The 16511-nt window shown below is 39.0% G+C and overlaps 1 protein-coding gene across 1 annotated transcript in view; it reads left to right on the top strand.

Annotated features, from left to right (window-relative positions):
• Positions 1 to 16511, top strand: part of OCA2 (OCA2 melanosomal transmembrane protein) — a 191041-nt gene that overhangs the window by 85492 nt on the left and 89038 nt on the right. The window contains exons 13-15 of the mRNA XM_061459769.1: positions 618 to 742; positions 6062 to 6200; positions 14478 to 14610. Of these exons, the coding sequence (XP_061315753.1) occupies positions 618 to 742; positions 6062 to 6200; positions 14478 to 14610 (397 nt within the window). The remainder of the gene's footprint in view (positions 1 to 617; positions 743 to 6061; positions 6201 to 14477; positions 14611 to 16511) is intronic.

The following is a 16511-nucleotide window of genomic DNA, read 5'->3' as shown; positions in this document are numbered from 1 at the left end:
ATTACATTAAAATGGCAATTCTGATGGATTGGTTGTAAAACAGTATTACCCATGATGAGGGACTACTTCACCTACTGCAAAGCTCAATTTTCTTGAGAAGGGTGGAAAGAAAGAAAATAAAAATCACAAGGAGGACTGCTTTGAGCATAGAATCCCTAAGCAAAACATAGGTGGACACAACCCCTGGCTACATAGATGCTCACACTGTGTAGCCCTGGCCATCCTGCTCTGAGGATGGAGAAGGTGTCCCAGCGTGTGGAGGAGATTGGAGGTCTCAACCACATTAGTCACCCTGGGGGTGTAGGCAGAAGAGGATGGCTAAGCCCTGCTCCTGCCACAGCCCCCTTCATGCCTGGCATGGTGTTTCTTCAGACTTGTCTCTTCCTGTGCATGATGAAAGTATTTGCTTCCAATTTCTTCCATGAAATGTTTTCTTGCTAAATTAATTAATATTGGAGAGGGTGCTGTTGGAGGTGCATGGAGTACTAATGCTCTGAGCTCACTCTTGCCTCATCTTTGGTGAAGTTATTTTATCTATCATTTTTTTAAAAAGCTAAGATGGAGTGATCTAATCCCTTTCATTTTTCTTTTGTTTGTCTGTTTGTTTGTCTTATTAGGCTTATCGATTCTCTAGAGGCAGGGTGTGGGCCATGATTACATTTCTGTGTCTCATTGCTGCAATTCTTTCTGCATTTTTGGACAACGTTACCACTATGCTGCTCTTTACTCCAGTAACCATAAGGTACTTTATCGTTATGGTTTTTGAATTGGTCTCATAGCTAGCAATCAGTAGCAGACATGTGTGCAAAAAAGCCTGTTTGGACTTTTTTTTGATCTTTTAAATGGAAATCAAAACTTCAAATACTCCTATTGTAGTAGAGTGAAGAGCTAACATTTTCAAAGGGATGGGTTGTGTTTTCTCTTTGAGTTCATAGAGAGTGCATATCTGAAGCCTGTTACTCTGTCTTGGCAGCTAACTATTCTGGTTTGTCTTCATATCTGAACTGCAATAGCATATTGCACCAAATGCTCCCGACTAGAGAATTTCTTCTTTTCTTTCCTGTAAGCAGAGAGAATTATTTAATTAAAACTGCCTTGTCCTTTGCTGGCTAATATCTATATACAATTTTAGATACTAATTTATGTTTTAATGAAGTCATTATCCCTTCTAATACTGGGCACAAATAAATTAAAAAAATCAACCAACAGATTTATTTTGAAATATGAGGCTGAAATTTCTTCCTGCTGGTGATCATGACACTGGTACAGCAGTGGTTAATTCCACAATTTGAGATTCAATATTTGGAACTGTCATGCTTTAAGCCTAGTTGGTAACTCAGAACCACTCCCCCCACTTCCTCCCCCCAACTCCCGGAGGGGTGGGGAGGAGAATCAAAAGACTGTAACTCCCACGGGTTGAGATAAAAACAGTCCAGTAACTAAGATATAACACAAACCACTACTGCTACCGCCAATAATAATAATGAGAAGGGAAATAACAAGGGAAGAGAATACAACCACTCACCACCCGCTGACTGATACCCAGCCCAACTGAGCAGTGATCTAGCCCTTCCGGGTAACTGCCCCCAGTTTATATAGTGGGCATGACATGCTGTGGTATGGAATACCTCTGGCTAGTTTGGGTCAGGTGTCCTGGCAGAGCATGAGACTCACAAAGTCCTTGGTCAGAGTAAACGTTACTGAGCAGCAACTAAAAACATCGTTGTTATCAGCGTTGTTCCCAGGCTGAAAGTCAAAAACCCAGCGCTGCACCAGCTACTAAGAAGGAGAAAAATTACTGCTACTGCTGAACCCAGGACAGGAACTTTTCATAGAGAACTGTGAATTTAATTAATTCAGATTTCTGTAAATTAGTATCATATGATTTGCAACTAGATTAAATCAATATGTGATTATAAATTATTGTTTAACCTGAATTTAATCTGTGTCTGGCCAGGCAAATCTGGTTAATCCAGTTCAGTTTTGGAACCACCTGTTGTGTTTTTAAAATTATTGATGTAATGCTTGCAGTCATTATCACATTAAAGTACACAAAATTCTATTAAGATATGCTCCCACTTTAAAACGTAGCATAAAACAGTAAAAACCAATTTTGCAAGTAGAATATATTTTAGATTGGGAAACAGCTGGTGAATGAAAACCCCATTTTTCTTCTGTCTCATTATATTTTAAAGAGGTCACTTTGCCTAACTGCAGATAATAATTTCACCTCTAGCAGGAAAGCAACACTGGAACTATTAAACACCAAGGTTTCTTTAGCTATGTTGCAGAATATTTTGAATTAACTATAATTTGGAATAGATTGAAATCCAGATGTCAATGCATCATGAAAGAATTCTGTTCACAGGCATTGCTACTGTAGCATTTATTCCATTTTCAAAGGATCAAAGAATAGCCCAGGTTGGAAGGGACCTCAAAAGACCGTTTGGTCCAACATTTCATGGGAAAGGAAGCCTAGCTGAGATTATCTAGAGTTCTCTTCAATCACGACTTGAAAGCCTCCAGTGATAGAGAATCCACCACATCCCTGGGGAGGTTGTTCTAGTGGTTAATTGTTCTTACCATGATCTTTTTTTTCTTATATTAAAAGGAAATCTCTCCTAGTGCAACTTGTACTTGTTGCCCCTTGTCTTCTCCGTGTGGTTCCTTGTGAAGTGAGAGTCTTTGTAGCCACCCTTTAAGTACTAGAGTTTTATACTAAATGTACCCCAAATACTTTAGTTTTATACTAAATAAGTTTGTAACACTAAAGAAGGGGAAACTCTATGTGGGTAGCATTTTTATTCGAGTCACTCTCAAAGCCAGAACAAAATTTTATCTTGCCTAGTAAAACCAGCTAATTGCCCGTTTCTAAAAGCTTCATGCTGGAGGCAATTTTTTTTTTTTTTATCTTACTGCCATTGTCTTCAGTCCTTGTCTACAGCTTCACTGTGTTGCACTGTGCTGTCATTGCCATGGAGATAAAGCTTGCAGAAAATCCTACTGACTCTATTAATATAAGGATTTTTATTTCCATAGATAAGGCATAAAACATAATACTTGTTCCACTCTGCATTTTGTAGTAAGATGATGATAAAAAAAATTAATAACTACCCCTTTTTGCCTGTAGTTTATTTTCAAGATACTTTGTTATTTGGAGCTAGAAAAGGCTGATAGTTTTTCACATGGGGAATTATACAACCAGGGTAATTAAACAGAAGTTTGATCCTGATCTATAGCTAACACATTCTGATTATTTTATACTTTGGGCTTGGCATTTCTTGGTCAGAGGTTCTTCAAGCTATCACTAAGTTCATCAAAAAGAGTCATTAAAAAAAGTTAAGGTTGTATTTTGAAACATTCAGAAATCAAGGAGTGATGAAGTTAGAATTACAACTAATGTCTTATGCCACAACTGATGCAATTGGTCCAGTTGTACTGCAAAGTACTCTTTAACTGCATAATTTTATGCTTTTGGAGAAATAGTGTATTTTTGCATAGTTGTGTTTTTTTTTTTTCTGGAGAGTCTATGTGCTGATGTATGTGTCATCTGACAGTGTTTTTTTCTGAGTTTTAAATTGACTCTGTTGACAGCCTAAGTGACGTTCTGGCTTTGGCTGGGGTAGAGTTAATTTCTTCACAGCAGCTGGCATAGGGCTATATTTTGGATTTGTGCTGGAAACAGTGTTGATAACACTGATGATTTCATTACTGCTGAGCAGTGCCTACACAGAGCCAAGGCCTTTTCTGCTCCTCACCCCACCAGTGAGTACGCTGGGTGTGTACAAGATGCTGAGAGGGGTCTCAGCCAGGACAGCTGACTCCAACTGACCCTAGGAATATCCCATAACATATGGCATCATGCTCAGCACATACAGTTGGGGAAATAAGAAGGAAGGGGAGATGTTTGGAGTGATGGTGTTTGTCTTCCCAAGTAACTGCTAAGGGTGATGTAGCCCTGCTTTCCTGTAGATGGCTGAACACCTGCCTGCCCATGGGAAGTGGTGAATGAATTCCTTGGTTTGCTTTTCTTGCATGAAGGGCTTTTGCTTTACTTGTTAACTGTCTTTATCTCAACACAGAAGTTTTCTGACTTTTACTCTTTGGGTTCTATTCCCCATCCCACCAGGGTAGAATGACAGACCAGCTGTGAGGGGCTTAGTTGAGTGAGGGGCTTAGTGTGGAGTGTGGAGTTGAGTCACAACAGAGTAGCAAGTTGAGCTTTTCTGCAATATACACGTCTCTTTAAAATATAGGTTTTAATAATACAGACTTGGACTGAACAGTGAAGCTCCACTCTTCCTTCAGGGGAATGTGTGACAGCACTACAGTGAAAGCAATCCTGAGAAAGCATTCTTGCTGCCTACACTTCCCCACATCCTGTATGAGGTAGAGGGGGCAATAATTCAAGCGTGGCCTCCATCTTTACACACTGGAGCAACATTCTGATAATTTACGAGCAGGAAAGCAGTCATCCCTTATTCCAAAGTGCTTAAGTGTGACCTTAACTTTCAGCCTTTAATACCACGGCCCAAGTTTATAGCCAAACATGTACTTCACTATTGAGAGGATTGTGTGGATCCCTGCATAAATGTAATTTGTGTGACTTGAAGTAATCTGTGTGAAGATTACTGTGTGTAAGTGAGCTCTGATTTTAAATGGATCATGAGGTTACTGAGTCAACTGTGGTATTTGCTTCGGCACTTTTAGATGCTTCTTATGTAATGAGCATTTTACTTTTTCTTACAGAAGAAGCATCTAACTAAAGAAGCTTTAAATATTTCTAAACAGCTAAAAACATTTTGAGTTTTTTTTTAATAATGAGGAATCTGTATTTTCTACTCTTGTTGCATGGCAAACAGAAGTACTCATGATCAAGCTTTAGAGAAGGGGAAAAATAGAATCATAGAATCATAGAATAGTTAGGGTTGGAAAGGACCTTAAGATCATCTAGTTCCAACCCCGCTGCCATGGGCAGGGACACCTCACAAAAATACATATCACCCAAGGCCTCGTGCAACCTGGCCTTGAACACTGCCAGGGATGGAGCATTCACAACGTCCCTGGGAAGCCCATTCCAGTGCCTCACCACCCTAACAGGAAAGAATTTCCCCCTTATATCCAACCTAAACTTCCCCTGTTTAAGTTTTAACCCGTCACCCCTTGTCCTGTCACTACAGTCCCTAATGAAGAGTCCCTCCACAGCATCCCTATAGGCCCCTTTCAGATACTGGAAGGCTGGTATGAGGTCTCCACGCAGCCTTCTCTTCTCCAGGCTGAACAGCCCCAACTTCCTCAGCCTATCTTCATACGGGAGGTACTCCAGGCCCCTGATCATCCTCGTCGCCCTTCCCTGGACTTGTTCCAACAGTTCCATGTCCTTTTTATGTTGAGGACACCAGAACTGCACACAATACTCCAGGTGAGGTCTCAGGAGAGCAGAGTAGAGGGGCAGGATCACCTCCTTCGACCTGCTAGTCACACTCCTTTTGATGCAGCCCAGGATATGGAATAAATCAGATAAACCTAGGCTGAAAGCTGAGGTCTTTAATACATGATTCATGGTTAACAGGGAGCCTGTGCAATCCCCTACCCCTGCTTCGCACAAGAAAGCTAATAACTGATGCTGAGTGCAGAGCCTGTGGTTGCCCAGAATAGTTTTCCATAGGTCAGTGTAGTTTGGGGACCATGGTTTAAAAAGCTGTATGGTGCTGAAAATTTGAAATGCTACTTTCTGTGCACTCCAACTTTCTTAATAGTTGATTATTTTTAACGAAATGCTTTTTTCATTATTGAGTTATAAATGTAAAAAGAAATCTAGATTTTTTGCATTTACATTACTATAATTATTGTAGCACATATAATGTAGCACAATTCAAGCTTTAACAACATATACACATGTAGATATTATGTTTAAAATCCTGCAAATTTTCAGTGAAATTACTGTATTTTATAAATTTTATAATTTATTTAATTGTAATTTTATATAATTTATAATTTTAATGTTTAATGTACTTTAGTCTTAGGCTGAGAGGTTAATTTCATTCTCTTTATACTACAGGCTCTGTGAGGTACTTAATCTTGATCCTAGGCATGTCCTGATTGCAGAAGTAATCTTCACAAACATTGGAGGGGCTGCCACAGCTGTTGGGGATCCTCCAAATGTGATTATTGTTTCAAAGCGGGAGCTGAGAAAAAAGGTATGTACTGAAAGCTGTTTGGCTACTAAAATTAAGTACAAATGTTGACTTAGTTTTAAACCTTCTCGTATCCCAGACAGCAAAATAAACAGAATATAATCCACTTTTTCTGCCGTGCTATCTCTTAGTATGACAATCGGGCAGAACAGAGTTATATTTTGGAGACAAAGATTGCAATGAAGAATAGACTTTTTGATATGGACTAAGAATACCAGTTTTTTATTTTTGTGGTGATGGTGTGGAGGATTTCCTTGTCAATGGCGAAGTGAAGAAGAAGCAAAACAATGGAGGGCTCTAAAGAAAGGACAGCAAGTTGGGAAAAAAAGGAAAGAAAAAGGTAAAAATGAAGAAAATCCAAACTTTTCCAGAATAGACTTTCTCTCAGAAGTTAAAAATAACAGGACAATTTGATTCCTTTTCAGAAATTTCAAACTAGAAGTAATTGTCCATATGCAAAACCCCACAATGTGAAAGGCTGTGCTGGCCCTGTAGACTCTGCTGCAAGAGACTTTGTCCTTCAGCTGCAGCCCAAAGGGATGCGGGGGTTTAAGGAGAGTGGGCACTCCTCCCATGAAGCACGGGCCGCAGCTGACTCCCACCTCCTGCCAACAATTTGGTATCCCCAGGCTGCAGTGACAGATTTTAACTTCCAACACTCAGCCTTTCTTTCTCTCATTTTGTTGGGTGGCTGGTGGATGGGACTGCAGGACTCCAGACACACCTGCTAGAGGGACTGTCTTGGTTCCACCATCTCCTCCCATCCACATGGCCCTCTCTGCCCTGTGGACAGGCAATGCCAATGCTGGCGGGTGTTCGTGTTTGCAGCCTTCAGCTTCTGGATGGAGCTGATGGTTGTGTGAGTTCTCCAGTCTTTCAGCTATCCCTGCCACCCTTGAACAAGAGGGCATCCAATCCCATATCTGCCTCTGACACTGTGATCCCCAGTATCTTTTGGCACATCACCCACCTCTCGTGTACTGGGGGTAGCAGAGAGGCAGTCTGCTCAGGATGCAAGGGGCAGCAGCTCTTGGGATGGGCAGCTCTGTTCTCCTCCTAGCCCTCCTACCCACACCCCCACCAAGCAGCACCACTGAAGGGGCTGTAAGGTAACATGCACATTTGTAAGGATGCCAAGCCCGTGTTTTCTGGTTTGGCCAGTTGTCATAAACCCCCAAAACAGATAAATCTAAAGGAATTCAAAATAGTTTATGTGCTAGTGTGAAAATACCTGTGCAAGTGGGATGAGGGAACTATAGTACAAAACAAACATATATATATATATATATATTTTTTTTTAATTTGGAGTCAATTACATTTCTATTGCTGTACAAAAAAAAGCATCTCTTCCAATTAACTGAATACATTCAAATTAATTAAGTACTGTCCAGGTTGGAAAATGTCTTTGAAAGTTCATAGCATTTAATAAACTGAATGTTTACCTTCAAAATATTTGAAATGTGCTGCAATTAGTTTGTTCAGATGATGACTTTGGAGACTCTGTAATATTCATGGCTGTGGATTTGATAGCTAAATTTTACATTTTAAATATGAAATCTGTGCAACTATTTAAAACTTCTAAAAGAGAATAATTAGCACCTGCCAGGCAGGTCATTTTCCTAAATACTCAGAAACTCATCATCTTTGTAGAACCTTTAGAAGTGGCTATAAACATGGGAAGCAATTAAGCAATCACATTGAAAGGAAACAATTTTACATTTCTCTTGAATAAGGTATCGATAATTTTAGGAGGACATAGATGTATAAATACCATAGAAATGTGACATTATAGCAAATTCAGTATTTGAAACAAGCACAAAAACTTTCCAAATGTTTTCACTCTGGATTGTTTCCACATCTTTTGCTGCATCACAGAAATAAGGATGTAAGAACATTGATCATATTTAACACAGGACCATGGGACTTGTACTGTTATTTTCCTATATTCTCAACCGTTATATCTATCTACATAAATATTTTTATATAGATCACAGTCTATGGTCAGAGACCTATCCTTGGCTCTGAGGCTGAGTGGCATGGACTGGCTTATGTCCTCACTGCTTAGAACTCACTCCCTCTAAAGAAGATTTGCTGGTGAGAGCTCTGGCAGGAGTAAAGCCAAGAGGGAGGGCAGGGAGGTAGTTGGACCATCTGGCCTCTTACAGTCTGCACTGTTGAACTAATAGCTCAATTCTTAACTCACCCACCTGCTCCAGCATGCTCTCTTTTGTTCAGAAGACAAAACATAGACACTGCTGTCTTTTCTCGGTAACTACTTCTAGCAAAGGTTGCTATGAGGAAAGGTTATAATGTGATCAACTGTAAATCTGGCTCTGAAATGTGTACGGTGTCTCTGCTACATTTATACCAAGTAACTTTATTTTTCTGTAAGTGTCTTTTGCAGTGGGTTTTAGTACTAGAGATGCTTAATTCTTTGTAGTGCTGGAGAGATTTTTCTCCCCAGGTTCTGGGGAAAACTCATGTCATATTAAGAATATTTTATGTAAACTATATTTGAATAAATAAGCTTTATGTTACAGTTCACTCATTAAAATGTAAGCGTAATTCTTTTTACTTGCCTTAAGATGCAAATGGATGCCCAAAAGATCTTTTTATTTGTAGCACTGGTTAATTTATAATGCTGGCATATTCTGTCAATCACGCCTAGAATCAGTGGAACATACGAGGAGAGGAAGATTTGTTGTACTCTTGCTTGTTCTTGGGATTGGAAGAAGTTTCACTAAATAGCATTTATGTTGTGATTTCAGGGAAGGCAAATAAGAGTTTTCATAAAGAGCAAATGGAAAATCTTTCAGTGAATACAGATCATGCTTTAATTTTTTATTACCTTCAGAGTACCACTACTGAGTAGCCATTGTTAGCAAAATCACAATTTTTTCTTGAAGAGATATATGCTTCAGATTTTGGGAACTCCATTTTTATGTGCACAGTAGGGCAAAAACCATTTTGAAATGGTCATTGTTTTTGGAAAGTTGAACATTATGTTCTCTATGTTTGGGAACTTCACAAGTATCTACAGTCACACCTTTGAAATCAGAAACAGCTTGTGCTCTAAGCTTAAGCTGTGATTACAATTTCTTTAGAGAATGGATGGTGAATAGGTCTCCAGAGCAAAATGACGGTGTGAACATAGTGTACACTAGAGCATCTAGCTTTAATCTGCCTAAAAGATATAATCCTAAGAGCAAAGGTAGTTTTAGCATGTGCTAGCCACTGGATTATATCCTCTTATTTACTGTCTTTGTTAACATGTGATAAAGCTTGTACTATTAATCTGACATTTGCTGAGGATTTTGGGGTTTCAGTATTACACTCAGAGTTATTCCTGTCATTTAACAGGAATTTCCTGGGAAACGACAGCCGTCAGGTTCTCCCGTTCTGTTTTTCAGAGACTTCATGCTGATATGTAGTATGATGAGATATTAGTTGATTATATTTCATGAAAAGTTGTAGTATGTAGGAAATGCTGGAAAATGGTAGACAGAAAATCCTGTATATGGATCTATAAAGGTGTTTCAACCACTGGAAGATTGTGAAATGGACTCTCATACTTTATTAGGCAATTATTTTTGTTGAGTTTGCTGGATACAAGCTTAAGAGTAGTTAAAACTACAAGCTTAAGAGTAGTTAAAACTACCCTTTTATGTTGATGTTTCATTGATTCCTTTTCTCAAGAAAAAAAAATCCTAGGTAAGGCATATGAAATAAAAATTATGCTTTTATGACTGATTTCTGATTTTTTTCCCATCTCTGCATGTGGTAAGAAACATAAAAAAGGAGGTTTGTCGGTGTCCTGGACAAGCATTATCTTCATGTAACTGTGTTAGACTATCAGTGATTTCTGGCTGAGATACCATGAGCTGTTCCCCCTGAGACAAAGTAGATCCCAGTCACCCAGCTAGAAGGGATGTTTAAACCAATGTAGAAATAATAAATTACTCTTCCTCTTCCTCATTTTATGAGTTTTAAAATATTAATTGAAAGGCATTCTGGCTAGAACCAAAGTCTTTTCTACTCCCTGAATTACTGCACCTAGCCGTAGTTTTTTGCTTTCTCTTTGCCCATAAATGGCAGATTCCTTCTGGAAAGATCTGAATTACTAGAAGTTAATTTTACACTTCCAAAAGCAATAAAAACAAATAAATAATGATGATAGAAAGTTAGTGTTTTAGCAAAACAGTGTGGTACTTCCTCCTAATATGAAATTGATGTATTTGACTTTGCATTTAAAACTATAAACAGAGGGAAGATGCCCATTCTGTTTCAGTCCTGAATCTGTAGGCAGTGGAACCTTTAGACTGCTGTCTTGCTAAAACAGAATCTTTAGGTTTTCTGTTGACTGGGAAATGGGAGAAATTTAACAAAATCAGCATAGCCTCAAGTAAGGGACATTTGAAGCATGTATTGTATTTATCTGATGGATTGAAATCTCCTGGGAGAAAAGCGTTTCTTGCCTATTGTGCATGTCAATTCTATTTCAGTCTATTGTGCAGGAAAAAGAAAACCTTTATGAAAACGACATTTTGTTGTATACAGCAGACGTGTGGAGCACTTTACTATGTTTTTACCTTGCTGAATCCTGGCCCCAGCAGTGCAGAGGACTCAGGAGGTATAAAATATGTTATCCACAGCCACAAAGGGTAAGAATGTAGGCCCTGCGGAGGTGTTACATGCCCTTTCTAGGGTGTGGGAAAGGGAGTAGGAGCAATTGGTGAGGTAACTGTGACACTATTTTGGCATCCTCTGCTGTATCTCTGGTACAATGTGAACCGTTTATTCTCTTAAAGTTTTCCAGAGGCTGCTAGTTGACTGCTAGCTACCTGGCAATATCTAATGTGCAATTCGCCTTCTGCTTCCCTGAAACCATATTTTATGTGCCGCAGAAAGGCTGGTGCTCAGCAGCCAGGCCAAAGCGTCAGGGTGGGCAGTGGTCTGTTTTTCACTGGGATCCTTTCTGATATCAGCCATAAAAAGGAGTGCACTTGGTTGTCCTCAATCTCCTCCTGGCTGTGGGGTACCAGTTGTCCAAGGCTAACGATTGTCAGGATGCATTTTCTCTCACTGGCTCATGTAGACCAGTGCAAGGAGGAATGGGGAGGAAAACCAGGAGCAAGAGATGGGAAGAGAATTGAAACTTTGCACTATCACAGCCAATAGTGTCATGCAAGCTCTTTCCTGAAATAAGCACAGCCCTTGTTAGAAAACTATTTGTTTCAGTGGAATTGGAAAGCTGCTCTGCATTAGCAGCGGAGCAGCATATTTTCTCCAAGGACCTCAGAAATTAGAAAAATCAATGGCGTGGTATTATGAAGTTTAACAGACTCCTGAGATATTCAAAGAAAGTAACCTAGCTACTCTCTTTGGAAACTTCGGGTAAGTTCCTAGATAGGATGCCAAAAAAATCTAGTTAACAATTTTTTTTGTCTTGTGACGGTGACTGTAAACCACTTTTGAGGCTGTGCTAATCCTGTTTTTTTCTTTTAAGAGTATTGTGATCTCCTTTTCATTTCAAGTCTTTTAAATTATCAGTCAGACCTAAAACCTCCTTCTTAACTTCAGCATTTTAGTTCTCCTTCTAGGTTGATGAGATTTTCCTTTTGTAGAGAAATTAGTTTTGCTGGTTTCAAGTGACACATTCTTGTGCTGTATTTTTTGTTTGAGAAGCTTCTGCATTGTGGCATTTCAGTAGCAAACCACAACTGTTGATGTGATATTCAAAATGTACAGCTAAGTGACTTCATAAATCTTTACATTTGTTTGCAATGAGCCATGTCCTTAAATTCAAGTTCCATTGACCTGTGATGGAGACATTACATATTTAAACTTGAGCATTTTCAAGGATTCCTTGGCTTCCTATTTGTCTTTTTTATTTTCTACAATAGCAGTTATATTTATGCCTGAATATCTCTGCAGAGAATTTCTTCTGGTACACTCTGCTGGCATCCTTATTTATGATGTGGGCACACTCCTGCCAACCCAAGAAAAGTTTCATCTCCATTGCTTTTTGCAAGACTAGGTTGAGTGTTTTAAAGTAATTTTCTTCGTTCTGATAATTCTGGTTTGAGATATATTCTGACCACCTCTAATCACTTTGTTGCTCTTCAACCAGCTGTTTCCCAGTTTGGGTTTCTTGGTGTGTTTTTTTTTCCAGTCAGATTTAGGCAGATTTTGCTATTTTGATGTAGCTTCAGTGTTTTTACATCTTAGTTCCTTTCAGCTTCCTACCTCTCATTAGGCTATTTTTGAGACCAAAGAAAACGGAATGTTTATTTTGTGTACTTCCTGAACTATTTAATGGCACACTGTCAATACTTGAAAGATTTCTGAACCAAGGCCAGTTCAGCTTGATTTTAGTATTCTGTTTTTTTTTTTTTTCTGGCCAAAATATTGTGATCTTTTTGTGTATAATCTTAGAGGTAACCCATATATAAATTAGATTTATTATCAATTTTAAATGGCTGTGATTAAGGAAACACACATGGGGAATATTGACTTTATAATACTTTAGCAGCAGGTTTTAGAAACATTGAGCCTTTGCAAAATATTTTTTTTTCTCACTGCTATTTGTAAATTCCTAGAGCTATTAATGTTGATTTCACCCCTCATAGAAACGTCTTCTGTAGCTCTGATTCTTGACTTGATGCCCAGAGGCCAATCTTTCTGGGCACTTATAAAAAATAGCTTGTAAAGTCTGTCATGCAGAGATGTCAGACATTTGACTGGCTGACCTATTATCTAGGCAAACTGGATGAAAGTATATTATTTTCCTTTGTGGTACCATCTTTTTCTGTCCAAATCTTACAATAATCTTATTCCTGAAAAGTCTTCTTTGTACTTGCATAAAAGAAATGGCAGTAGCTGAGTTATAATGAAAGGCCAGTGAACGAACTGGTATACAGTTTCACCTTTTAGTGGCTGGAGAGTAGAAGAGGCAAGGAATTTACTGTTAAATAGCAACGAAGGATGATTTTCTTTAGCTCATGAAACTGAAACCTGTGTTTTTAATAGTACCAAATTCTAATCCTCTGTCTGCATATTTATGGTTTGAGATTTACTTAAGTGCCTGCAAACTATGGATTTTTTGCAAATAATCATTAACCTTTACCTGGCTACAAAAGTTCTTTATGACTTTAATCAGTTTCTTGTGTTGTGTGTTATTTTATTATGCCCTCGGGTGCAATAGAGCCAACATTTATTTACTTATTTATTTTCTTTTTTGAACTAGAGACATTTTAGCTGGGACATTTCTACATAAATTCTTTTAGTAGGAGACAATATAAAAGAACACACATTTAAGGTAGTAAGTCCCCAATAGTCTTTTCACACAGGAGTGGTATCATCTGATGCTGCATGGGAAGCTGTTTTTAATATGTGTTGACATTTCAAAGGGTCTATAGGTAGCACACAGGTATTTGGTAGAAGACAAGTTACTACAGAGACATAGAATTGTGGCACAGGGAGATCCCGTGACTTTCTAGAGTCTCTGGGAAATCAGTGAATTCTTTGAAAATTCAGTTTGGACAACCTGAGCTATCCAGGGCTTGGACCATGCTTTCTTCCAAGTGTCAAAGATCTGCTCCCCCGGGATGACTGATTCAGACAACCTTTGCTCTTTGTAAGACAGTTCCTTGATACAGAGGAATCACTTAGATGTGATTCCCCTTGGAGCTTCATGGACAGCTTCTTTTGGACAGGCTACTCAGGACTAGCTGAGATTTCAGAAAATCCCAGCCCAAAGGCTAACCCTGATCCACTACAGCATGTGTTATATAGTATCATGGAATGATTCAGTTGAAAGAGGCCTTGGAGGTCATCTAATCCAACATTTTACTCAAAGCATGGCTGTGAAGTGTATAGAATTATGCAGTAATAGAGTTATTGTAAAAATCCATGTTGTTATCAGTTTAAAACAAAAGATGGTCATAAAAGTTTAACTATTTCTGCAATTTTAAATGAATTCACAGTGATTTAAGTGAAAAGTGGAAGTTAATTATTCAGTTTGGGGTTGTCTACCCGTGTAAGGAAGACTAAATGTATTTCAGAATAACTCATAAAGCTATATTTTAGTTTTCTGAATTAAATTGTAATGTGGCTTGTCTCCTTGAAACAGATGAAATACAGCTTCTACTGACTTGGAACTTACTTTATTGCTTTATATTTATTATTGATTGCTAAAGTACATATAGTTGAACACTTTTCCCCGTAGGAAATATAGAGAAACAACTGTTTGTTAATTTAGGCTTTCATTTTTATTTGCAGGGATTGGATTTTGCAGCCTTTACAGGTCATATGTTTGTTGGCATTTGCCTTGTCGTTCTGGTCTCCTTTCCTTTCCTCAGACTTCTTTACTGGAACAAAAAACTTTACAATAAGGAACCAAGTGAAATTGTCGGTAAGTGGGAGTGTGAAAAAAATGCTATTATCACTACACTGAATGTGCTAAATAGAAACTGAATAGTGCCTATTACAGTGTTGTCCTCAGCTGAAAGTGCCAGCTCTCCTGCAGTCTCTGAACATAAATTTTTTAACTAATAATTTAGGTCTCATTTTTAGTCATAATATTTTCTGACTTCTAGAAATGGATGTTTTTGTGATGTTAAGGTTGATGTGTTGACATGAATTATTAAGAATCTTTCAAAATTTATGAGGATATTTTACATAATTTATAGCCATAGGCTTGAATACCTGTGTGCTCTGTATCACAACAGATAACATCTGCTCAAGGTGCTGAGTTCACAACCTAGCTTTAGAAATACCTCAGGTTTTCCTTATGACAGGCATAGTGTCATAGCATTGCCTCTCCTGGTCTTCTTCCACTGGATTTTTTCAGCAATCTTTTCCTGATTTGTGGTCTCTGAAGGACATTTCCTCAAGAGCAGAAGTTCTTTCTAGCTTGCCACTGTGGCTCTTCCAATTCTAAATTTCCCTGGTGTAAAATTTCTATAATTCAGTAGGAATAAATCTATGTCTTTTTTAGGTTTTTCACCTCACCTAGAAGCCTTGCTAAGCCTGTTTCAATGGCTGTTGACTATGTTAGTCCCTTTTTGCCTTCATCCTTTTATGCTTTTCTATGCAGTTGTTTTGAAGTATTCATCTTTGTCCTTAGGCAAGTGGTGAAATGTAACAGTAACCCCCAAATGTTCACAATTTCTTTACGAGGTAGGAAATAATTCATTATAGTTTCTTAGCAAGCTTTGAGCCACTAAAATGCATAATCTGGACAGCTGGGTAATTAGCTCATCTTCCTATTGCTCCTTCTCTTCTTCACGGTGGTCTAAAAGCTCATCATGAGCCAGCAATGTGCGTTCACAGGCCAAACAGCCGACTGTATCCTGGGGTCAATAAAAAGCAGTGTGGCAAGCAGGTTGAGGGAGGTGATTCTGCCTCTCTATTCCACTCTTGTCATACCCCATGTGGAGTACTGTGCTCAGCTCTGGGGTCCTCAGAACAAGAAAGAGAGTCCAGAGGAGGGCCACACAGATAACAGGGGTGGAATACATCTCCTGTGAGGACAGTCAGAGAGTTGGTATTGTTTTGCCTGGAGAAGAGAAGGCTCTGGGGAGACTTTAGAGCAGCCTTTCAGTACATAAAGGGGCTTAAAAGAAAGATGAGGACAGGCTTTTTAGTAGGACCTGTAGTGATAAAATAGGGGTAATGGTTTTAAACTGAAAGAGGACAGATTCAGAGTAGATACAAGGATGAGGGTGGTGAACCACTGCAACGTGTTGCCCAGAGAGATAATAGATGCATCCCTGGAAACATTCAAGGTCATGCTGGACCAGATTTTGAGCAACCTGATCTAGTTGAAAATGTCCCTGCTCATTGCAGGTGGGTTGGACTAGATGACCTTTAAAGGTCCCTTCCAACCCAAACCATTCTGTGACTCTGTATCAAAATGTAAATACAGAGCAAATTCCTACCAGTTCTACACAGTGCTCAAGAATAAGGATCTTTTGCGGAAAAGATCATCCTTGGAAGGGAATTATCTTTGTTGGGGAGTGTCAGGGTTTAAGCCCAGCTGTAACTCAGAACCATGCAGTCTCTCTCTCATTCCCCCCCTTCTTCCCCCCTGCTCTCAGAGGGATGGGGAGGAGAATCGAAAGAATGTAACTCCCACGGGTTGAGATAAGAACAGTCCAGTAACTAAGGTGTAACACAAACCACTGCTGCTACTACCAATAATAATAATGAGAAGGGAAATAACATGGGAAAAGAACACAACCGCTCACCACCCACTGACTGATACCCAGACCGACCGAGCAGTGATCTAGCCCGTCCGGGTAACTCACCACC

This window comes from Pezoporus flaviventris, unplaced genomic scaffold (assembly GCF_033815535.1).
Source record: "Pezoporus flaviventris isolate CSIRO_AGI_PZ_B2104156 unplaced genomic scaffold, CSIRO_AGI_Pfla_v1 ptg000030l, whole genome shotgun sequence".
Lineage (NCBI taxonomy): Eukaryota > Metazoa > Chordata > Aves > Psittaciformes > Psittacidae > Pezoporus > Pezoporus flaviventris.
Note: the sequence above shows the minus strand (reverse complement) of the source record. Positions and strands in the feature narration are given on the sequence as shown.